The sequence below is a fragment of the Solanum dulcamara genome, chromosome 1, assembly GCF_947179165.1.
Source record: "Solanum dulcamara chromosome 1, daSolDulc1.2, whole genome shotgun sequence".
In the NCBI taxonomy this organism is placed as follows: domain Eukaryota; kingdom Viridiplantae; phylum Streptophyta; class Magnoliopsida; order Solanales; family Solanaceae; genus Solanum; species Solanum dulcamara.
In genome coordinates, this window is record NC_077237.1 from 1596683 (window position 1) to 1620618 (window position 23936).

Genomic DNA, 23936 nt, shown 5'->3' on the forward strand with positions numbered 1-23936 from the left:
TACGGCATCATACCGTCATATACGGCATCATCTCATACATGACGAATACATTATTATGTTTTTATATGCATGCATATCTATCGTATCCGGCTCCTTTAGTGAGGGACTCGGTGAAAGAGTAGTGTACATATCATACCATACTCGGCCCTCTAGTGAGGGACCCGGTATTATCATATCATCATATATCATGCTTGCCCGGCCCTTCATGGGATGCGGTCGTGCCCAGCCCTTTATGGGACGCGGTGAATAATCATCTCATCACATATCATACCTGCCCGGCCCTTTATGGGACACAATGAATAATGTATTAACAAGATGCACGAGCAGAGTAGTGAATAACCATATGCAAGTAAAATCACCATCAAAGACTCAATAAAATATTCAAGTGAATTGTCACTTGAAGATCAGGGTAGTAATCATCTCAGGTACCCTCTAAATGTCATTAGGAATCATATCAGCTGGAGTCTCAGGAATCGTAGACGTTTGTCGAGACAAAGCTAAACAGCTTATAGAATTAGAGACGTCGTCATCGTAGAGTCTTTAGGAATAGGAGCCTATACATTCAAATACTATTCATCATCTAGGAGACTCGAGGGTAGTAGTCTATTAGTTAGTTAAGAAGTTGACGGAATTCGGACAGCATCTCCTCTATAACTCGCCCTATCCAAACTTCCAATTACATCTTCAATTAGTACATCCAACCAACAACAACAATCAGCAGCCAATACACAATTATACCACTTCAATATTACAAAAAACAAGTCCCGAACAGCCTGCTCAAAACTACGACTCCAAAATATGGTTTTCAATCTTTATTTCGTAAAATCTTAACCACACGAAATGGGGTGTTATGTGGCTGAAACCAGAAGCACTTACACCCTTATTTAGACATGTTTCCATCCATGCAACACTACAAAACAACTCCCAATACAACACCACAATAACAACGACACTAGCCAAACTTTAACCCGTTAGAATATCGTCAAAACAGCCCCTATACGGCCTGCCACCCCTTTCAGCAGTAACATACATATTTTCATGTTCCCCGTCCATATTTACACCCCCATAACATGTATAAACCCTTACTCAAACATGTAAAAAGTGAATCAAACCATACCTTAACACACGACTTCCCAAACTTGCTGAAAATTATGAATTGGAGACTTAATTCTTGGCTGAAACGTATGGCGCGCATGTTGGGCCTTCTTGCTGCCTCGGCACTTAATCTACATTGTTAAACACTTTTATTTAATCTAAGAATACCTTAGATAATTAATTGACGGATCAAAATCAGAGGGCTTACTTGTTCTTACCCAACCCGCAGTTATTCTCTTCTTTCACTCTAGTTTTTCTCCAATTTTCCAAGGTAAAAGATGAGGAACGAAATCCACGTAGCTAATCACCTTACAAGGGGTCGAGATTACCTTAGAGAACTAATTTACGAAGTGAAACTCGTGGCCCTAGCTTTCAGCAGCCATGGCCATGCCTCTCTTCTCCTTCTTTCTCTCTATTTTGTTCTCTACGTTGAAGCTAAGGGAAAGAATGAACTAAGACTAAGTCTTAGTCATTACTTAGCCTTATATACACCTCCTTTGGAGAGTGACACATGGCATCCCCTAGGGGTGACACATGTCCAACCACTAGGGCGCCACTTCACCTCATGCATCCGCTCCAAAGCTGCCACGTGGCAGCATGGGGCCCACCCCAAGTAGGTGCATCACCTACTTGTCACCTACTTGCCTCTTTTTTGTGGGTTCGTAATCTCGTCTCACTTTAAGAACCTATGTAGTCCTCGCTATTTAAGCTCGACATGTGCTCTAGGAGCTTAATTATGCAAGACATCTAAGTCGATAGCTTATGCAGGCACGTCGAGTTCCATAACTCATTATTTGGCCTCCAACTCCTTCCTTCCTTAGATTCATTTGATAACGCTATAGATAATATGGATCACATGGAAACTTTTAAGAAGCTTAAGAAAATATTCCAAAGTACAAAAGTATGGGGTATAACATCTTTTTCCCCTTTAGAACATTTGTCCTCGAATGTTAACTAGTCTCATAAGGTCTTACGAGGACTTCAGGATTTCTCTGTACTAGTTGTCATCCATAGGCCTCTTATTAACCCATATAATCAATTTAAGAGGGTAGATCACATGTAGGCATAGGGAACAGGTACGGATATTTCTTTTCCATTTCTTCTTTGGCTTCCTAGGTCCTCTCTTCTCTATTCTTATTTTGTCACAAGACTTTGACGGAAGCCACGTCCTTCGTTCGCAACCTTCTAATTTGCCAACCCAAGATGGCCATAGGTTGCTCCTTGTAGGATAACTCCTCTATTACGTGGACCTCATCCACGGGGAAGATTCTAGAAGGGTCGCTTATACATTTGTGAAGCATTAACACATGAATAACTGGTTGTTTCGCTTCCAAATCAGATGGTAGGTCCACCTCATAGGTAATCTTGCCTACCTTACAAATAATTTGATAAGGGCCAATGTATCTTGGGGTAAGTTTCTCTTTCTTGCCGCATCTCATTACTCCTTTCATTGGTGAGGCTTTCAAGAACTCCCAATTTTTAACTTCCAACTTTACGTGTCGACGTTGGTTATCTGCGTATGACTGTTGTTGACTCTGGACTGTTAATAATTTTTCCTAAATAAACTTTACTTTATCAATAACTTGCTGGATCACATCTAGGCCTGTCCATTAATCAAAGGGCGAAATGTCGTACTAAGATTCACTTGTGTTCCCAATCCCTTCTGGAATGATCTCCAGCGGTTAGCTGTAAATTAAACTCCCCCGTCTGAGATAATAAATGTGGGAACTTCGTGAAGGCTTACTATTTCCTTGTTATATAACCTCGCATAATCCTCAGCTGAATATGTCTTCCTAACTGGAAGAGAATGGGCTGATCCTGGCAGCCTATGTACCATAACCAATATGAACTCGTGCTTCCGTAGAATGCGAGGTAAGCCTGTACTATAATCCATATTAACCGCTTTCCATTTCCAAGTCAGGGTTTCCATCTCCTGTAATAGGCTATCAGGCTCCTGATGCTGATTTTGTTTAAGCTATTGTACCATTTCTCCTAATCCAACTTGTAACGCTCTGGCGTGTTCTACTGCACTTTTACTCAGATCTTCTTTCTAGTTCTCTTACCCCAGATCACATTGTAATTACTGACTTCTTATTATTTTTATCAAGTAATCACTTGATCTCACCCTTAGATAGGAAAGAAATCACGTAGTGTCAACCAAACTCGTCAAATGACTCAAAACTCTGATTGTCATTAATGAATTCAACAAGGTAATTTGCTAACAGAGGAATAGAACTTATACCAATTCAAAGTACTTGTGATAAAGCACAGTTAAGTTATACAAAGGTTAAAAGGAGAAGGGAAGGGCAAGACCAAATAGAGCATTGACGTAAACGAAGCAGGGCAGGGAAGGGGAAAACTCAACCCGAGCCCCACTCTATTGCCATCCCTTTCAGTCATCCATGGCTTTCATCTTCTGTATGGCCCTTAAAAGTTAGTTTCTCTTAGATTATACATACATCATCATTGACTATTCAAAAACAACATTGGATATTTTGTGGATACTAGTGATTAACCCAACAACAAACACAAGAGAAGCTTTCACATTATGTAACCTTACAATAGTAGGGAAAGCATACTAGGGCCACTTCAATACAATAATGCAGTGGGCTTTCCACCAAATGTTTTGTATCTGTATGAGAGGATCAGACTAATCCGGATTAACGCTACGTGAAACTCATGTTACATTAGCCACCAGAAGGAGAAGACAAATCAATGGTCCACTTTGAGCAACTAAGAGAACAAAGAAAATGACCTTTTTGTCCAATTTGAATAGTTTGACATTTTGAACTTATATATGTATCTACTTCTGATTCAACTTAGAAATAGACTAATGTGACCCACAAATTCGGAATAATATCATTTGTTTTGTAAAAGAAGATGTAAGTCTTAACTATTTTAAACTCTCTATTACAATTTAAAAATATCCTTGCTTCAAACATATTAAGAGAAATAAAAAAGAAAAGAATTACTTCCACCGTTTCAATTTGTGTCGATGTGTATTACAAAAGTAGACTTTAGGAATTTGTGGTATTAAACATGTCGTGACATTTGCGGCTATAAACGAATGTCATCAAGGATAAAGCAAAAATCTAAATTTAAATTATTTTTAATATAAAATGGTGCCATTTTTTTATCATCCTCAAATGGAGTAGAGGGTATATTGTGTCGTCCTCTGTTAAATTGGAACTCCATAATGAATCTTCATAGTCTTACCAAGAAGTCTCCAAAAAAAATATCATTGCGCTTTATTTTGTTGTTGTTACTGCTTTGAGATGTGTTACTTGAGCCGAGGGTCTATGAAAAACAACCTCTTTATCTCTATGAGATAGGGGTAAGGTTTGCACATACATTCTACCCTTCCTTGATCCCACCCTAACTTGATCCCACTTGTTGTACTAAAGCAACCTAGGCCATGAATGGACTTTTTTTATTTAACAATTTGGTATTAGGAACTCACATGAATCCGATCAATTTAGATTTACGTCATGCAAGGCTTATTTATGGGAGAAGAGCTTACCAGAAAATTTTCCATTCCCCAAGTTCGAATCGAAACCTCTGGCTGGATGATTTTTTTTCCTGTTAATTCTGACCACAAGCAGTTAAATACTTTTTGACAGAAACCAAAAGTGCTCACTTTTGACAAATATAAAGGACCAAAACTGCTCAGGGGTATATTTGACAGAGTATTTTGGACTACCCCAAACACAGTGATGGAGTCGGGATTTTCATTAAGGGGTTCAAAATATGAAAAGTAAACACACGAAGATGTCAAAGGGGGTTTAACATCTACTATATATACATAAAAATAATCTTAATCATGTATAAACAATGTAATTTTCCGTCGAAGGGGTTCAGATGAACCCCTCTACCTGATTCCAACCCTGCCCAAACATATGGAATAAATATCTCACCTTCAAACATCTTGTCCTTCCCATTGCATTATTACCTGAATTTCTGTGGACCAAATCTCTGACATGGCTAACTACGTCTGGTGGTGGAGCTGGTGGTTCATGGTGGCGTTTGTCTGTCGTTTATCGATGCAGAAACCGGTTGTTTCCAACCCACAAACCAACCTGTTAGTCGAAGGCTGTAGTCAATATAATGCAACAAATTTACCCAATTTCTACAAAAGGCTTAATGCTAGTTTTGGTGATTTAAGGAACCAGTTGTCTAAACATGATAAACGATTCGCCACCACACAGCAGTCTGTGTATGCTATGGTCGTGTGCAGAAAGTATATGTCAAAGGCTGATTGTGTCTCCTGTTTCGATGCTGCAGTTATTCACACAAGAACTTGTGCTGGTGCTAATGGTGCTCGTGTTATCTATGATGGTTGCTTCCTCAGGTGAGTTTCTTCTTTAAAGTTATCATCTACAGCTTGAATTTAGTTAGAGTTAGCTATATAAGTTTCTTACTTAGATATCTCTAAGAACTTGCACTTGGTTCACATCAAATTTTCAGGATTACTATGTCTCTTCTTCAAAATTTAAAGAAAGAACTCAAGCTTTAAGTATTACTCCCTCCGTTTCAATTTATTCGTCTGGTTTTGACTTGACACGGAGTTTAAGAAAGTAAAACAGATTTCTGAATCTTGTGGTTTTAAACAAGTCATGTGGAAAGTGAAAATTAAAGAGTTGCCAAAAAAGGAAAGGGACGTTCTTTTTTAAAAGAATCAAAGTAAGATAAACAAATTGAAACGGAGAGAGTAAATAATATGCAGCAGCCTTGAGCTTAATCACGATAATCATAATTTGTTGTTTGGTAACAGTCAAGAATCATAACAGCCATATTTAAGTCATTATTAGCCTGAATACAACTAAGAATTAACCTATAAACAGACTTGCTGGTGTTGAAAAAAGCAATCAACATGCCTATTAGTTTCAATATTTCGAATCATTATGACAATTAAACAATCTCATTTGGTATGAAATCCTGTATATTCATCTGTGTTAAGCTTTGATTCACAGGAAAAAAGTGTAACTGAAACTCAAACACTGTGCCAAGTAAAACTATTCCATACTTTTTAGTGTGCAATATGTATACCACTTTCTGAAGCAGCCTATTTTCTAATTGTTAAAGGTTGAAGCCCATAATGTTAGCAGTGAATAATAAGTTTTCAGTAGTAAAAGAAGATTTGATTTGTTGTAGTTACTGTTCAGCATGCTTTGTTATGTTTTTCACAACCATTACTTCTTTTTCTAGAATGCTTTGATTTGTTTTTCCTTGAGCCGAGAGTCTATTGGAAACAACTTCTCCACATCTGAGGTAGGGGTAATCACTCTACCCTCCCCCGACCCCACTTTGTGGGACTACACTGGGTATGTTGTTGTCGTATTGAGAAGATTCATGCTCATGAAAATGCTTGCTTATGTTAGAATGTAAGAAGGTGAGTCAAACACTTCTAATACTCTAAATGATGCATTTTTTTAAAGGTATGAGAGCAACAACTTCTACCAAGAAACTACAAGTCAAGGAAATGCTGAGTACTGCGGGAATCGAACAGCTCCTCAGCAGCATGCTTTGAACCATGTAGCACTAGAGCTCTTGAATGATCTTACCATGGCTACTCCAAGAATTCGTGGCTTCTTTGCAGCCACGAAGATGAAAGCAGCTGGTGTTACTGTCTATGGAGTAGCACAATGTGCTGAAACCATCACTGAAAGCGGCTGCCAAGATTGCTTGACAGTGGCATATAATAACATAAAAGGCTGTTTGCCTAAATATGCGGAAGGAAGGGCTGTAGATGCAGCCTGTTTTATGAGGTACTTGAATAGAGCCTTTTTTGCTGATAACCAGATAACTGATATCACACCATTCCTTGGAGGAGGAGGTAGGACATGAAGCTCTCTTTTAACAAACCTCACTATTATTAATTCATTGGCATAATACATAAACATATACTCAAACTTGGCCTTAGCTGGCAAGTAAGCACTCCAACTTGGAGTATGCACATCTGGACACCTCAACTTGTTTTCCTTGTGCCAATTGAACACTCCAACTTACCAAATGATCATCTAGACACCTCCAAAATTTATGTGTCATGTCAGCATCGGGTGTCCACGAGACATAGTGGGGATGAGTTGCGATATTTAGTTGTTAGTTGAGATCAAGTTGATGTGTCTAGATGTGCACTCTCAAAGTTGAAATGCTTACTTGCCAGTTGTGGCCAAGTTTGAGTGTCTGTTATGTATTATGCCTAATTCATTTTAAGATGAACTTAAAATTGGTGGCGGCGCTTTATGCAGGAAGTTCAAACAAGAAGAAAGCCATCATCTGGGGTGCAGTTGGAGGTGTAGGACTTCTTATGATTGTATTGGCTGTGTTCCTATGGTATCGACTATCAAGAAAACCACAGGCAGCAGAAAGAGGTAAAACTTGGAAGATCACCGTATCAATTTGAAGTGATCTAAAATACAAAACAAGATAAAGATAGAATTGAAAGCAACAAAGAAAGCTAGACACAAGCAAATTCATTGAAGTACATGATAACTATACTGAAAAACCAATTGAATCACCTTCTGCAAGTGAGAACAAGCATTGTATAGGTCCTTAAGTTCCTTTGCTTGGCTCCTTGTGAATGGCCTTGATGGAACTGGGGTTTTTCTTTTCTTCTTTCTTTTGTCCTTATGTTTATTTTGAAGTAACTGATATAGTAGCTCATGTTCAGGTAATATACTGGGAGCAACTGAGCTGAGAGGTCCTGTGAACTACAGATTCAAGGACTTAAAAATTGCAACAAAAGATTTCAATGAAAGTAATAAACTCGGTGAAGGTGGTTTTGGTGATGTATACAAGGTAGGTAATGCTGAAACAGTTGACCAACTCCTACCCATTTATCCTCCAAATTTAATTCATATGGTGATTTTAATGTTATTGAACAGGGCACTTTGAAAAATGGACATGTAGTTGCTGTTAAAAAGCTAGCAATGGTATCTAGCAGAGCGAAGGCAGATTTTGATACTGAAGTTAGGCTTATCAGCAACGTCCATCATCGCAATCTCATCCGTCTTTTGGGATGTTCTAACAAGGGAGCAGAGCTAGTACTTGTTTATGAATACATGGCAAATGGAAGCCTTGAAAGATACTTATATGGTTGATTTTTTGTCTATCTGGCTTATTATTTTTTCTCTGAGTCAAATCTTTATGTTCAATAAAAATTTAAACTCATCTTACCTCTCATGGTTTTGCAGGTGACAAACAAGGGATGCTCAACTGGAAGCAACGACTTGATATAATCTTTGGCACAGCTCGTGGCCTCGCCTACCTGCACGAGCAGTTCCACGTCTGCATCATCCATAGAGATATAAAATCCAGTAACATTCTAGTAGACGATGAATTCCAGCCAAAAATTGCTGATTTTGGGCTTGTAAGACTTTTGCCTGGGGATCAGAGCCATGTCAGCACTAAGTTTGCTGGTACCTTGTAAGTCAAACTGCTCGAGTTTCTTTCTTTATATCAGTAAAACCATTATGAGAACAGCGAACATCTCAATGAGATCTAATTGAAACAGGGGATATACTGCGCCAGAATATGCAATTCATGGACATCTAACAGAGAAGGTTGATGTCTATGGCTTTGGTGTTGTTGTTCTTGAAATAATCAGTGGCCGTAGGAGCAATCATATGCAAATCGAGACTGAATATCTCCTTGAACAGGTATGTTCTCATTTTCAAATTTCATCTTCTTTTCATATTTTCACTAAGTTCTTTCTTCCAACAAAGCTTTCCAATTCTAAATGCACTTGTCGCTTGGTTAAAATAGGCGTGGAAACTTCACGAAGCTGGCATGCCTGTAAAACTGGTGGATGAAACTTTAGATGTCAGTGAATACAACGAACAAGAAGTGAAGAAAATCGTAGAGATTGCGTTAATGTGTACACAATCACCTCCAAATCTTAGGCCAAGCATGTCTGAAATTGTTGTCATGCTATTAAGTGATTGTAGCACAGACAGGAGAACTCCTAGTAGGCCTGCTTTCGTTAGCATGGATAAGCTAACAATTGCGGGTTCATCCGTGGCTAGTGGATCATCAGCTTCTAATGCAACCAACACTTTTACTGATATCACTGGCCGCTAGCTACATAAGAGTTTACTGTATAAATGAAAATTATGTTGATACCCCAGCATCCAATTTCTTCCTTTCCTTTTCGTTCTTTTTTTTTAATTTTTGGCTTGGTTGTAATATAGATGATTTTTGTAACTAGTTTAAGTGTGATATATGAAGAGTGAAGCAACAATGTATGTATAAAATAGAATTTATGGTCAAGATTCGCTCTCCACAAGTGATGAGAAGACTAAAGATTTTGGCAAGCCCGGAACTCTTGAAACTACAATCTTCCACATGACAACAAATAACAATGCAGTATGGTGAATCTGTTTTACTGCTTGTTGATATCATCTGATATACTATAATAAATAACATAAATATGTAGGAGCTTCATTGGCTAGCTCATAAACACTTCAACTTTTCTTGATCGAAAGAACAAAATAAAACGAATATTTATGGTTAATCAAAGATGGACATTTGTATAAAAAAATAAACAAGTTCAAGGCGTAAAGTATGTATGGGACAAATGTCTTTACTTATCGCAGCATTATCCCATGAGACTTCAACCCCTTACAATTGTATTGGGACATCTAGAGGCTGCACCGCGCTGCTCCAAAGCTAGCAGTCCCCGCGAGTCCTCAGCAATATCACAGGTATACAGAACCTTCGAAAAGTATATGCAAAGGAGGTGCCGGGTGCTAGATATTCAATCTTACCTCTCTGAACAAATCGGATAGGGGGGGATGTAACAGACCCTTTTTGCAAGGGAGAATCACCAGTGCAAACTGATAGGAGAGATGCTAATACCTCCGAGTTTGTTCTCCTTTGCATTTCGTTCCTTTTACTCGGATTTATGTATGATAACTCCCGATATGTCCTTATTTCCCCTCATTCTTGTTTACCAGTAATCTGGTTGTCTATTTTCAGTTCCAGTTACAAGTGGAAATGTAAAAGTAGCTCTTTCCATCAAGAGGTTAGTGATCAGCCATTGCACAAAATTCCGCGTTCACAAAATTCTTTCAACTTGTAAAAAGGTAAACAAAGAATAACATCTTTTCTGCAAGACGTTCAATTTTCATACAAATGACAAGAATGTGTTCTGAAAGAACCAATATTTTTCTGGTTCAGTACATAGCTCAGGAAAAAAAAGATCTTAATGGGAGTACTTACAAAATAACAACTATGAGAATCACCAATAATCATTGCAAGAGCATTTCCCTTGGTCGAAATGGTGGAACCGATTTGTATCTCTCACTATGATCTTTCTTCTTGTTGTTTCAGACACAAACTTCATCCAAGAGTGACAATCCGCACAAATACGAATATTTTTTGTCACTCTAATTGGAATACCAGAACCAGTTTGAATCAGACCAAATACTGTAGCAAGCCGTTCACTGTGCCCACATATCCATTCTGCTTTTGTTTCCTCGCTTACATCATGAAGCACAACTCTTGTATCAGGTTTATACCCCATTTTCTCAATAGCTTCTGATAAATCATCCCAAACTTCCTTGTATTCATCAGAATTACGAAATTCAAAACCACCACCAGCTATAAAAGTGTGTACTTTATTTCTAACCTGTATCCAGCTGCATCCAGCCTCCTTTTTTATTCCCCTATTCTCCATCATCTCTCTCACTTTATTAACTCCCTCCCACATCCCTGCATTTGCATAAATGTTTGACAGCATCACGTAATTCCCGCAGTTGTTAGGTTCCATCTCAAATAACTGCTCCGCCACAAGTTCTGCAAGAGAGACATTTCCGTGAAGTCTGCATGAATTGAGAAGTGAGCCCCATATGCTTCCACTAGGCTTCACAGGCATTTTCTCCACTACTCGCAGTGCCTCTTTAATCTTCCCAGCTCTACCTAATATATCTACAAGACAAGCATAATGTTCCAAGGAAGGTCGAATTCCAAAATCTCCAGTCATGCTCTCAAACAATTCCTCGCCTAAGTCCGCAAGCCCTGCATGGCTACAGCCAGACAACAAGGCAATAAATGTCACACCATCCGGCCTAACTCCACCACTGACCATTTCATCAAAAAACTTCATTGTTTCTCCCATTAATCCATTGATTGCATACCCATTGACAATCGTATTCCACGATGTTATGTCTTTGTACTTAATTCTCTCAAACACTTTTCTGCAATACTCCATGGCTCCACATTTCGCATACATATCTAAGAGCGAGTTTAGTAAAACAAGATCAGGAATATTAGTTGATTTAACAATTTGTGAATGTATCTCTCTCCCATAATAAAGGTATGTAACCTGAGAACAGATAGCTAAAATCGTCGTAAAAGTTACCCAACTATATCCCACACCCTCATTCTGCATTCTCCTAAAAGTCTCAAATGCCTCAAAAACCTGTCTTTTCTTAACAAACCCCGCGATCATCGAATTCCAACTTACAACATTTCTCTCAGGCATTTCCTCAAACACCTTCAACACATCCCGAAAACACCCACACTCAGTATACATTCCCAAAAGAGCATTGTACACAACTTGATCAGCTTCTTTATTAGCTTTAATAATCTGAGCATGAACACCTCTACCGACCCTCAAATCCGATATCCCCGAACAAGCTTTCACAGCCATGGAAAACGCGAAATTCCCCGGTTCAATTGACCGGAACAACATCTGAGAATAAACAAGTAATGCTTCTCTAAAACACCTTTTTCTCGAATACCCAATTGCCATTGCAACCCAAACTGATTCGGGTCGATTCTCGTTTCCAATCGCGTGCTCGAAAACACGACGAGCTTCATCTAGCTGATCACAAACAGAGAAAAGGGTAATTAACTTGGACAATATTAAAGGGTCGTTGAGAAAACTTTTGTTCGAATTCAAAAGAAGGTGAATATATAGCCTGTGACCATATTCTACTGATTTCTTCGAGATACAAGCATGGAGCAGAGACGAATAAGACTCGATGTCAAGTTGAGAAGATTTTTGGGATTCTAATAGAAGAAGAGCTTCGTCGAGTTTTCCGGATTTGGTGAGAGATTTGAGAGATGAATTGAAGGGATTTGTGGGTGTTTTGTTAAGCTTTTTGAGGCTTGAATTGGCTTTAATGGTGGCCGTGACAGTTAAGTTAGTTGGTAGAAAAATGGCGGGAATAGCCATTTCTGATGTTGGTGAAAGAGTTCGTTTACACATAAAAATGGTAGGGAACTTTTTTATATGGGATAATATATTTTTTTTTAATTTTTAATCAAACACGATATAAATTTAATCTTAAACTTAATTTGAATATATTCCATTTTGTCTCGCATATCAAATGCCTCTTATTATAATATGTGATAATTTCTTTTGAAGGTCTTTTTATCAGAAATGATCAAATATTTCCCTACGGATACAGTATTGTTTTTCTTTTGGAAAATAACTGCTTCAACTTCAACTATTTGAATTTTCGAATTTCCTTTTATTTTTATCAAAACGAATGACATATTTTTTATTTTTTGAAATTCCTAGCTATTTCTCTTTGGAGAAATTTATATTCTAAAATAAAATCTCATTATAATGATGTCACTCATGATATATGTTTGGTTGTAATAGCAAAAATATGGCCAAATTCATCAGTAACCACTTAAAGTTGGCATCAAGTTTCACTTAGACACCTTAAGTGGACGATGTTTCCTTTAGACATCTCATGTAGGATATCGCTGTGTCATTTTGACATTTTTTGCTGACATGGCAAAATGAGTGTGGTACACTTAACAATAGCGCGTGAAAGACTTTATTTAGCCATTTTTATTTTATTTTCTCTTCTTCTTATCCATTTCTCAAGGTACCATCTTCCACCATTTTTCCAAGCTTAAACTCCTTTAACGAAGGTTAAATTTTTTTATTCAAATCCGTTTATAAGTAAAAAAATTTCTTCTTCATTGTATTGTTTTTCTAAATCTACCATCACCTCACTCCATTTTTTTCGCCGGAAAGAGACAAAAGTAGTCATAGAATTATTACTATGACAGTATGACTAGGAGGGAAGCACAAACACATTATTAAAAGAAATAAGTAAACATCATTGTTTAGTATGACTAGGAGGGAAGCACAAACACATTATTAAAAGAAATAAGTAAACATCATAGTTTAGTACTCAACATTAATGATAACCTATAGAGTGCAATCAAATTAACTTCCTACACAATAATTTTCAAACACAACCTTTTTTAAATATGTAGAATAAGAACGTGTGTTATTTAATATGATATTTTAAGAAGAAAAAAAATACTTTTAAGATGTACAAAATGAACAAATGAATGTATCTAATCAATTCTGAGGAAAAAGTAGTTAATTTTTCTTGCTTAGGGTCAATGGATCTAGACATTACTATATAGTAGTAGGCTAGTAGCAAGTACACTTACTTATTTTGCAAAGATTATTTATTAGCACCAGTATTTACTTGTTTAATCACTCCATAAGTTCTATTATTAGTTTGGTTTACCAAAAAAAAAAAAAAACTTAACAACTTTCTAAAAGTTTACATTAATTTGATACTGAATTTCCAAAAATACCTCTTCCCCTTGTTCTCATGGATTTATTTCCTCTTTCTATTTCAATCGACATAATTAATAGTATGTTATTACGTTTTAAATAATATGTCAACGCAATTAAAATATAATTTTCTTGATAATTTTTAAAAATAAGATTATTGATTGTGACACTTACTAATGAAAATACATAGTGAGATATAAAAAGATGCCCACCCCAATCAAAATATTATGAGCACATAGCAGCAAGTAGGGGTGTGCAACAGTGCAAGTGTGCAACAACCAATTTTAATAAAATCAAATAACAAAATATTATTAATTTATTATCGATTCAATTTTTGAATTTTAGTTAACGATCAAATCGATAGCCCAATAAAATTATAACTTATAAAAAATATTTTATAATTTAATTATCAATTTAATATGCCTATAAATTAATAATCGATAAATCAAGTCAATAGCCTACAAAATAGGACCAAAACGATCATAAACACGCTAGTAGCAAGTATACTAACTTATTTTATTGAACATAATTAGTAGCATCATTATTTGCTTACTTAATCACTCCATTAATTAAGAGGAGAAAAAAGTACCCATTTATTCCATTATTATTTTTGTTATAATTAAAAAATAAAACAAAAAAAAACATCCTAACAACTTTACAACAATATCATATTAAGTGAAATTCACAAATGATGTTTGAAAAAAACAGAGTGTACACATACTTTATGACTACAGACTATTTTCGATAGATCATCAGCTCGAATAATTACAGTGATGAAAAATATAGTAATTACTATAAAAACAATAATAACAACAAAATAATGCAATAACCAAAACATCATACTCTCTCCGTTCCTTTTTAATTATCATATTGAGTTTTTTTAAAATTAATTTGACTAACTTTTAAAAATAAATTAAATTATATTAATTTGATATTTTAAAACTATATGAAAAATATTATAAATTATAATTTTTTTCATATCAATACGATAAAAAAAATAATCTTAAAATATAAGTCAAAGTTAATATCTTTTAACTCGACAACAAAAAAGGAAGGAAAGGAGTAAAAGCTTCTTAACAACTTTCCTAATTTAAATTTATTTGTAATAATCTCACAAATCAAATTTCCAAAAATACCCCTTTCTCTAGATTTTCTTCCCTTTCTTTCTCCTTTACTGTCTAAAAATCCCATCTTATTCGGACCCTACTTCTGACCCGAATCCGTTTTTCATTCTTCCTCTGAAGCTTCCACTGTTCGTTCATGGCGTCTCTTTCAGTCGTTGAATTTTGAATATAATACATAGTTAGTAAGCAACCCTTTTGGATTCTTAAGCTTAAAGTAACATTTCTTTCTTGATTAAACCTTTCTAACTTCTCACCAAACACTTTCCCCAACTAACGCTTTTTTCTTCAAAAATCTTCAAACCCCACTATTCTTTTCCATTGCTTCAGTCTAAAACTTCGAGATCTTGAAACCCTTTTGATTATACTGAGAAATGAAGCAGTTAGCAGCTTTACAGCAAGGTCGCCGGAGCAACAGCTTTAGAGGGTCATCGGCGTTAGATTCGTCGTCAGATGGGTCTGTAAAGTCTCCGGCGACTATTTTCTGGCTTGTGCTTCATGGGGTTTGCTGTTTGATCAGTTTGGTTCTGGGTTTCAGATTTTCGCGTTTGGTGTTCTTTCTTTTGTTCACTAACTCATCATCTACTCCAAACAGTATTTATTCAGTGAACTCGTTGTTTCATGATCCCGGTGCTGATGTAGCTGTTCAGATGGAAATGACGTCATTTTCCGGTGTGGAAGGTCAGCTGAATAGGACATCGGCGGTACCGAGTAGCCGGGTGGTGGTAGGACGGCATGGGATATTAATACGGCCATGGCCTCACCCGAATGCGAGTGAGGTGATGCAGGCACATAAGATAATGGAGATAGTTCAAAGGGAACAGAGATTACTGTATGGTGTTAAAAGTCCAAGGACTGTGATTGCTGTAACACCAACATATGTGAGAACTTTTCAGACTTTGCATCTTACAGGTGTGATGCATTCTTTAATGAATGTGCCTTACAATGTTGTGTGGATTGTGGTGGAAGCTGGAGGAGCTACTAATGAGACTGCCTTGCTGATAGCCAAATCGGGTTTGAAGACTATTCACATTGGATTACGCGAGAAGATGCCTATTTTGTGGGAAGATCGCCATAAATTGGAGGCAAAAATGAGACTTCGTGCATTGAGGTATAGAAGTTTGTTTCTAATAGCTTGTTACCAGATTCAAAAAACAAACTTTTGTTTCTAATGGCTTTTACTTAACGCCTATACTTTGTTTTATGTATGTGGTAGAAAATAATATTAGAACTGAACATGATAGTATTGTTCGTGTTTGTGTGATGGAACAGATATGTGAGAGAAGAGAAGCTGGATGGGATATTGATATTTGCTGATGATAGTAATATGCATAGTTTAGAGATTTTTGATGAGATCCAAAAAGTGAAATGGATTGGTGCTCTGTCAGTGGGCATTCTTGCTCATTCGGGTGGTGCTGAGGAGGAGATATCAACAGTTCAGAAAGAGGAAGATAGGAATTTGCAATTGCCAGTTCAGGGTCCAGCTTGTAATTCATCAGATCATTTTGTTGGTTGGCACACCTTTGATTCGTCTCAGTACATGGAGAAGAGTGCCAGATACATTGGTGACAGGGCAGTTGTGCTGCCAAGGAAGCTTGAGTGGGCTGGCTTTGTGTTGAATTCCAGGTTAGTCTGGAAGGATGCTGAAGAAAAGCCTGAATGGGTTAAGGATTTGGATGATTTAATGGGAGACAGGGAAGATGTTGAGAACCCTTTATCTTTGCTGAAGGATCTTTCAATGGTGGAACCTCTTGGAAGTTGTGGGCGCAAAGTTATGCTGTGGTGGCTACGAGTTGAAGCACGGGCAGACAGCAAATTTCCTGCCAGGTTAGTTTATAGTGCTTTCCTTCCTGCATGTAGCATTTTGTTTTGAATGTTCTTAGCGTTCTGTTTCCTTGCTCGTCTAAGCAAAATCGTAATTGTGTTGTTTCATCATCCTTATCTGTTCTCAAAACATGATACATCCTCTTATAGTGCCATATCTCTCCTTTTTTTTTTTAAGTCCAGAGCCATGTAACAACCGTAGAAATGAGAATGATATCAGAATAATAGATATGTGCTCAATAAAATTAGGAACCAATAGTAAAAGGAAGATTTTTTATATGAAAAAAGTAGTACCACGTAACATTTTTGATATTCCTTTGCTTCCCTTTGCCTATTCTTTGATAAGTAAGGATCAAGAGTCTAAACATTGTAATTCTCTGGTAACAACTTAGTACCAGATTTCTGTTATCAATGTAAAATACTTTATCAGTTTCAAAAAAAAAAAAAAAAAGGGATCAAGAGTCTTTGTATTAATGATGGTGCACAAAGACTGTTCAAGCTGAATTCAAAAGGACCACAAGTCAGTCTACAAAAGTCCATTCATCTACGAGTACCCAACTGGCAGAGTTGTCATTGGGAACAAAGCACTATACTATACTTTGACCGCTCTCTCTCTCTCCATTCCAGAATTTTGATTTTTTATGCCCATCCAGGCATCCACCCAGTCGCCTTTGCTGTAGTTTCACCAAGCTTTCTGTAGCTGCCTTTGTAACATGGCCGCTAAGTTAGCAAACAAGCTTTAAAGGAACTAGGATAGTCCAACATGTGTCCTCAAGAGACATACAGTGACCTGCAGTCCCTGTAGGTTGAAGTAAATGCTTGCTGTTTGTTTGTTCTACCTTCATAAGATGCAAAAGTTTTCCAGAATTTCCTTCCTTCTACTTGAGTTATTATATGTGAGAGGGGCCTCATGTGAAGATTCCATCAGCTATTGGATGCACTTTCTACAACTATGGTCGAGAAGCATAAACTGGTTGATTTGTAGTTTCTATTTATTGGTTTATAAGAAGTATTGGAAAACATCCATAAAAAGGCAAAGTATTAAAGAACTTTTTTAATGTAAGAAACATTCTTATGAAATGCTTTGATCGTAAATGGAAAAATATGGGCAGTGAAGATTCATATAGGTGACTCCATCTTGCTTGGGATTGAGGTGTAGTTGTTGTTATACTTATGAAATGCAACTTTAGGCCATATAAGATGTTAAGATAACTTTGCAATTGTATGAGATATACTTATGGAAAAAAATATTAGTATTATATACATGTGTAGATATTATTTATACGTTTATTAGCCATATCTCAATACTCATACGCCTACTCCAATCTGGGGGGTTGGGGGGGGGGGATAAAGATGACCAGGAAGCTTTCTTCATGGTCCTCGGATGATCTGTCTTCCCAAAATCTGATTCTGCTTCCATCTATCTCCCAAAACAGACAACATTTGGAAAGGGAATTCCATCCCAGCTAAATAAGTTTCCACGAAGAACATCCGTATGATTTATTCTCAGAATCTGTAATTCATCATCCACTAACCTGCCCATATTTGCTACTCCCTCCATCCCAATTTATGTGGCCATAGCCTCCTTTTCTCACATAAATCACCAATGTCAGGCTTAAATCCGGAAAAACGCTTTCGGAGTGAGATTTTATTGAATAAAGGGATAGATAGTTGGCCCAGACACCACCATCATAAAATATCTCTCTCTCTAACAAGGATAGATCTGATCCACCAAATGTTTTCATAGCGATAGAGTTATTCAGTTTGCTCACTTGGGTTGGTTTGCTCTTGGTAAAATCTGCTCAAACATTTTTACCAATCAATAAAAAGAAAAATCTGCTCAAACACAATAGTGTTGGCTGCCAGTATGAATGTATTTGTATGTCTTTATTCTGCTACGGGGCTCCAGAGGGTGGAGGAATCGGCATATGGATCTACCCTTTCTTCTAAGGATATCTGAAGAATGGGTTTTATTCTTGGAAGTTCATCATTTAACTGGTGTTTCTTTCTGGAAATGGTTGAATTAGGGAAGTGACTCATGATAGTTGGTGTTTTCGTAATTAGTGCTACTGGTTTACTCTTTCTGAAGCACAATTACTCCAAATGCCAGAATGAAATTAATGAAAACATGCGACTTTTCTTCTTGGTAATTGTTGATCCTGTCAGAGCAATTTAGTGGTTAGATTTTTCCTTGTTCTTTTGCACTACAAGAAATAGCTTATTACTAATCACTGTGCCAGAGATCAATTTTGAAGATGGGAGAAAAATGTGACCCAATGGAAGTGGGGCCTTGAGTTAGTTCTAGTTATGAATATATCTGCCTTCCACTTAGTAATGATTTAGGATGGTGAATGAATTTTTGTTCTTTTTCAATTGACGTTATAATGATAGAATCTCTTGTTGAAATCGGGATGACATATCTTGTGCAGACTGTTGTTTATATCTATTCATAATTTGGTTGTGAACTACTCTACTTGTGATAGTTAAGTGGTAGTTGAGGAAATTGGACTTGGTTTGATTACAATGAAACTTGTCTTGATTAAAAATTAATGATGTGGAAGTGGGGTTATTTAGGCATAAATGTAGTTGTGCCTATTCTTGGAGTAGAGGCTTATGGTATTCTGACATTTTCGGGTCTATTTATGTTTTTTGGCACTGCATTGATTATGTTTGAGTTAGACTATTAAGTTCAATAGGTGGTTGAAGTTGGCTTTAGAAAGTTTTTGGAGAAAGATGAAAGAGGTGTGGAAAGAGCCTCTTGCAGAAATGCAAGGTAAAGCTACGTACAATGGACCCTTGTGATCCTACCCTTTCCCGGACCCTACACATAACGGAAGCTTAGTGCACTGGGCTGCCCTTTTTGAGTATTCAGCACCAACCTTGCTCTGCAAGTGCTTCAGTTTTATAGATCAAACACAAGTTGGTTACTTCCGCTGGAATGTAATATAACTAATTCATATCTGAAATGCAGATGGATCATTGACCCTCCACTAGATGTTACTGTCCCAGCAAAACGCACACCATGGCCGGATGCTCCTCCAGAGCTCCCTTCTGGTGAAAAGTTGGTCACTATGCAAGAGCAGACCGAGAAGCGCCCACCAAAAACACGATCAAGAAAGCGTAGTTCTCGGGGAAAGAGGAAGCACACCGCAAAGAAAATGGACGACCAACGTTCAACCAGGCAATCAGCGGAGAACTAGTAATAATCATCTGTGAATTCAGCAAGTTTAAAGATAGCGCTACTATCCTTTGTCTCGTAAATAGGAGAAGGCATTCTTACAATAGCAATTAAAATACATACTACCTGTCCTTTATTCAATTATATCTTTGTATTCTTTTCCACTTCTTTTCCCCCAAAATCTTCATCAATTTCTTTTCTATCCTATTTTTTTGGTCTTTAGTCTTTTGTGTAATTGAATTGTTGCTCAGTTAGAAGGGTGTTATTGTTGTCAAAGCTTTGTATTCATGGCTTGGAGTTTATATATGTAGATGACAACATCTAGAGATGAGAAAGTTTGTGCTCAAATCTTGTTCTTTTTCAAAATAGTATGTTTGATACCTTGAAATGATGCATATATGGTACTTACCTATTCAAATTCCAAGAGTTGAAGTATCTTTATAGATAATTCAAATTAATTTCATCGATGTTAAAGAATTATGCTTATTTTTGAATTGAAACAAGCTTTACACTATCAAGATAAAAGTATGGTCTTTTTGCTTATTCAAAACTTGCAGTACATCATGATAATGCATACTTCGGTAGTATATAAACGTGAATTTAAGTTATATACATTGATAATGTAAAGATTTTCTACACTATCAACAAATTTTAACCCGTGATAGCATATTAGTAAAAGACGAAGATTTTCTACACTATCAACAAATTTTAACCCGACAGTCAAGACTAATAAGTCAAAAAAAAAAAACAGGACTAAGAAGTCATTTGATGATTTACAAGCTCAAGAAATCATCTTGATCAAGGCAAAGATCCATATAAAAACTCTCCTACAGTACACATGGTATATAATAAGCTGTTTTTTCGATACTTTTTTTTCTCTTAAACGTTAACAGCTAAAGAATCGTAAATGAGCATAAGCATTTACATATGAACTGGCTGGAAACCGATGTCTATAGATTTGTTCACAGCATCGAGCACGAGCTGAGTGATTCTGCTAGTACGAGGCCATTTGCTCTCAGGTTTGCTTCTAGAAACTTTAATGGCCTTAACCAGGCGAGCAAATTCTTGAATCATACAAGCCTCTTGTGGTAACTGAGAAGTTACTTCAACTACCTGAGGTTTCATGTTCCATCCGATATGAAGATCCACAAACTGAGCACCAGACGTGAAATTGAACGAAGCAGAGTCCTCTTCAAATGGGATAATGAAGTCATAGAGATAACATGTCCCGTTAGATCCATAAACTCGTAAGTCCATTGTCTCGTGTGAAACGAAAGAGCAGTAAAATGTAGCAACAGTTTCCTCTTTTTCCCAATACAAGGAGGCACCACATGTCAAGATAACTCCAGCTGAGTTTCTTGCAACATTAGGCAGTGCAGTCACAGTTGTTGGAAGAGTTTGGTTCATAGCCCACAATATCGCTCCAATGCAGTACCAGCCAGCATCTCCCAGTGCCCCGAGGGCATCCAAGTCTGGTTTTACTCTGATGTTATTTTCAAGAAATTCCTGGCCCGGTGAATATGATGATGAGCTGTGGATCTTACCAAAAAAAAGAGCACTTGTATAGGTTAGTTAGACAATCATCAGTAACATTTTTGGAACAAAATCTAAACATATCAAAATGCATTAATCAAAATATTCAGAATTGCCACTGACCTTTTAATCGTCAAACTACATAAAGAAACAAATGGTGAATTTTAGAATAAGCTGGTGGCTTATCTATGTGATTCGCCATGCTTGTCTGCGCCTATCTGCTGATTCTATTGCGTTCCAGTTTAGCAAAATTTTTAAGTTAGTACAAATCACTACAGTTTGCCTTTTGGTGAAATTACGTGAGAGATAGAACATCTTGGTGGATTCCAGTCCCTTGGAGGACAGAATAGCAGTTCCTAGTGACTAGGAGTGGAGGGCCGGTTGCATATTGTTTTTCTTTGATCGGCCTATCTTCATTCCGTCCAGTCCTAACAGGAACTAGTCTCCATAAATTAATAATAGGGGCTATTGTATTCCACAATTTGGTCATGTCCTATTGTTCAGGCATGGTTAAATGTTTGTCTACAATATAAGCACAATTAGGCATTTAATCCCTAACAATCAATCCCGAACTTAAGCCACTGTGGTATACTACTACAAACATGGAGCATAACGTCGTTTCAAATTTATGAAATTTAATTACCATAAACTTCTCCAGATAGATGTACCAAACATCTAAAGACTTTAAGCACAAAGGGGATCTTCAAATACTAGTAAGTTTTCTTGATAAGTCATGTTAAACTAGACTAAATTGTTTTCCTTTTACGATGCTCAATCAGTCCTTCAGAACATCAATATATCAAAAACGATGGGATCAATAAATGGAAGTGGTCTATAATGCTCTACTATACCAAATTTAGTCAGTTTACCCTTCATTACACATGAAGTCCACCCAATCCACGCTAAAGCTCAAATACGAGACAAATATTTTTGATAACAGGGAAACCCCTGAGGTCCAATAGTGTACAGTTCGAACACAATGGATAATATGACCACTCCTCTACCATTCTCTACTTAAATACTAGGCTTTGGTCTGTAGCAAGGTTTGAACTTGTGACAAATGCCTAACTCACATCAGAGGCTGTGCTCTTAGATCAAAGTTTGGGGGATAAACACCCCCCAAATACAAGACAATTTGTTACACCAAATACGAGACAATTTGCTAATCATACAAGCTGAGCTCTTACCACTAGACCAAAGCTTAAGGGGCCAAATACCCAAATAAAAGACAATTTGTTAACCGTACATGCTAAGCTCTTACCACTACCCCAAAGCTCAGGGTCCAAATTTGCTAACGATACGAGCTGAGCTCTTACCACTAGAACAAAGCTCGGGGCCAATGCCAAATACCCCAAATATGAGACAAATTGCCAACGGTATGGATATGAATTATACTGAAGTATAACAGAGTTAAGACTAAGATATAGCAAAATTGTAAAACTTTGAACATTTTACTATAATAAGAGTAGGCATTATACGTAAACAGACATTCAAACTTAACCTCAACTAGCAACTAAACAATCCAACTTAGAGATTCCACATCCTAGACATCTCAACTCGTTTCCAACATCAGTTGAACACTCCAACTTTATGTGTCATGTCAGCATTGGGTGTCCATGAGACACCATGGGGACGAGTTAGAGTGTTCAATTTTTTGTCGAAACCAAGGTGTCTAGATATGCACTCTCAAAAGTGGAAATACTTGCTAACTGAGGCCAAGTTTGCGTGTCTATTTACCTATTATGTCATAAAAGTACCCTCTAAAACTTACAGCTTTGACTTGTCCAAATAGCTTAGAATCAAGAATCATCTCCTTCATTTTCACAGTTCTTGGATGATGATACCACATACTAGCATCCATAAACTGAACCCCATTTTCCTCACAAGCATCAAGAATCTTATCCAACTCTTCAACATTCAAAGCAGTAGGTTTTTCCAACAACAAATGTTTCTTTTTTCCAGCAGCTAAAATTGCCCAATGAAGGTGAAAACTAGTGGGTAATGGCATATACACAGCATCAACAAAAGGGTCATCAAGAATTTCACTGTAATTTCCATAAATCTTCAAAGAATCAGAAAACAAATTGTTCTTGATTGCAAAGTTGTGAGCTTTTTCAATTGAACGACTTGCCAGGGCATAAAGGGTAGAATTTGGGGATAAATTAATAGCTCTTGATATTTTTCTTGCAATTTCTGCACATCCTATGATGCCAAAACGAATTGGAGTTTCATCATTTGACATCTTTGATTTTTTTTTGATGAATCTTGATTATAGTGGAGATAGATATAGCTGAGAAAAAAATAGGTGGCATAAGGTATAGACACAAAACAAAGTTCATTTACAGGCATTGTGGTTGAGTGGATGAGGCTGTCTTTTCATAACTAAATATCTCGATTTTAAATTTTGACTATAAAAAAAATTCTTAATAGAAGCGTTTTCTTTAATCAGGTCTTAGCGCGAATTTAAAGTAATCGGCTCCATTGCGGGTACCACAACAAAACCAAAAAAGAGTTCATTTACCTATTCAAAAACTTACTTTTGATTTTTATTTTATGTTACATTCATTTTAATTTATTTGGCACAGTTAAAATTTTCATAGTCAATCATGTTTTCTTTACTTAAATTTTTTAT

General features: G+C 36.8%; 4 protein-coding genes across 4 annotated transcripts; 2 read left to right on the forward strand and 2 right to left on the reverse strand.

Annotated features, from left to right (window-relative positions):
• Window positions 1-4945: 4945 nt before the first annotated feature.
• LOC129896372 (cold-responsive protein kinase 1-like) lies at window positions 4946-9415 on the forward strand. Its single transcript, XM_055972253.1, has 8 exons — window positions 4946-5443; window positions 6531-6928; window positions 7344-7466; window positions 7766-7893; window positions 7980-8190; window positions 8289-8520; window positions 8609-8753; window positions 8860-9415. Exons 1-8 carry the CDS (start codon window positions 5073-5075, stop codon window positions 9172-9174), a joined length of 1923 nt encoding a protein of 640 aa, XP_055828228.1. The 5' UTR covers window positions 4946-5072; the 3' UTR covers window positions 9175-9415.
• A 219-nt stretch (window positions 9416-9634) lies between these two features.
• LOC129896364 (pentatricopeptide repeat-containing protein At3g14330) lies at window positions 9635-12321 on the reverse strand. The gene is made up of 2 exons (XM_055972243.1): window positions 10315-12321; window positions 9635-10167 (listed from the first exon to the last, which is right to left on the reverse strand). Exon 1 carries the CDS (start codon window positions 12305-12307, stop codon window positions 10334-10336), a length of 1974 nt encoding a protein of 657 aa, XP_055828218.1. The 5' UTR covers window positions 12308-12321; the 3' UTR covers window positions 9635-10167; window positions 10315-10333.
• A 2498-nt stretch (window positions 12322-14819) lies between these two features.
• LOC129896380 (beta-1,4-xylosyltransferase IRX14-like) lies at window positions 14820-20137 on the forward strand. Its single transcript, XM_055972263.1, has 3 exons — window positions 14820-15880; window positions 16042-16596; window positions 19565-20137. Exons 1-3 carry the CDS (start codon window positions 15144-15146, stop codon window positions 19791-19793), a joined length of 1521 nt encoding a protein of 506 aa, XP_055828238.1. The 5' UTR covers window positions 14820-15143; the 3' UTR covers window positions 19794-20137.
• A 338-nt stretch (window positions 20138-20475) lies between these two features.
• Window positions 20476-23669, reverse strand: LOC129896389 (uncharacterized oxidoreductase At4g09670-like). The gene is made up of 2 exons (XM_055972273.1): window positions 23076-23669; window positions 20476-21310 (listed from the first exon to the last, which is right to left on the reverse strand). The coding sequence occupies exons 1-2, from the start codon at window positions 23544-23546 to the stop codon at window positions 20693-20695; spliced, it is 1089 nt and encodes a 362-aa protein (XP_055828248.1). The 5' UTR covers window positions 23547-23669; the 3' UTR covers window positions 20476-20692.
• Window positions 23670-23936: the final 267 nt, after the last annotated feature.

Coding starts and splice junctions, on each gene's coding strand:
- LOC129896380 (XM_055972263.1), top strand. CDS start 15,144: ATGAAGCAGTTAGCAGCTTTACAGCAAGGTCGCCGGAGCAACAGCTTT. Junction 15,881..16,041: donor ATGAGACTTCGTGCATTGAG/GTATAGAAGTTT, acceptor GTGATGGAACAG/ATATGTGAGAGAAGAGAAGC. Junction 16,597..19,564: donor GACAGCAAATTTCCTGCCAG/GTTAGTTTATAG, acceptor TCTGAAATGCAG/ATGGATCATTGACCCTCCAC.
- LOC129896364 (XM_055972243.1), bottom strand. CDS start 12,307: ATGTGTAAACGAACTCTTTCACCAACATCAGAAATGGCTATTCCCGCC.
- LOC129896389 (XM_055972273.1), bottom strand. CDS start 23,546: ATGTCAAATGATGAAACTCCAATTCGTTTTGGCATCATAGGATGTGCA. Junction 21,311..23,075: donor TATTTGGACAAGTCAAAGCT/GTAAGTTTTAGA, acceptor TTTTTTGGTAAG/ATCCACAGCTCATCATCATA.
- LOC129896372 (XM_055972253.1), top strand. CDS start 5,073: ATGGCTAACTACGTCTGGTGGTGGAGCTGGTGGTTCATGGTGGCGTTT. Junction 7,467..7,765: donor ACCACAGGCAGCAGAAAGAG/GTAAAACTTGGA, acceptor GCTCATGTTCAG/GTAATATACTGGGAGCAACT. Junction 8,521..8,608: donor ACTAAGTTTGCTGGTACCTT/GTAAGTCAAACT, acceptor TAATTGAAACAG/GGGATATACTGCGCCAGAAT.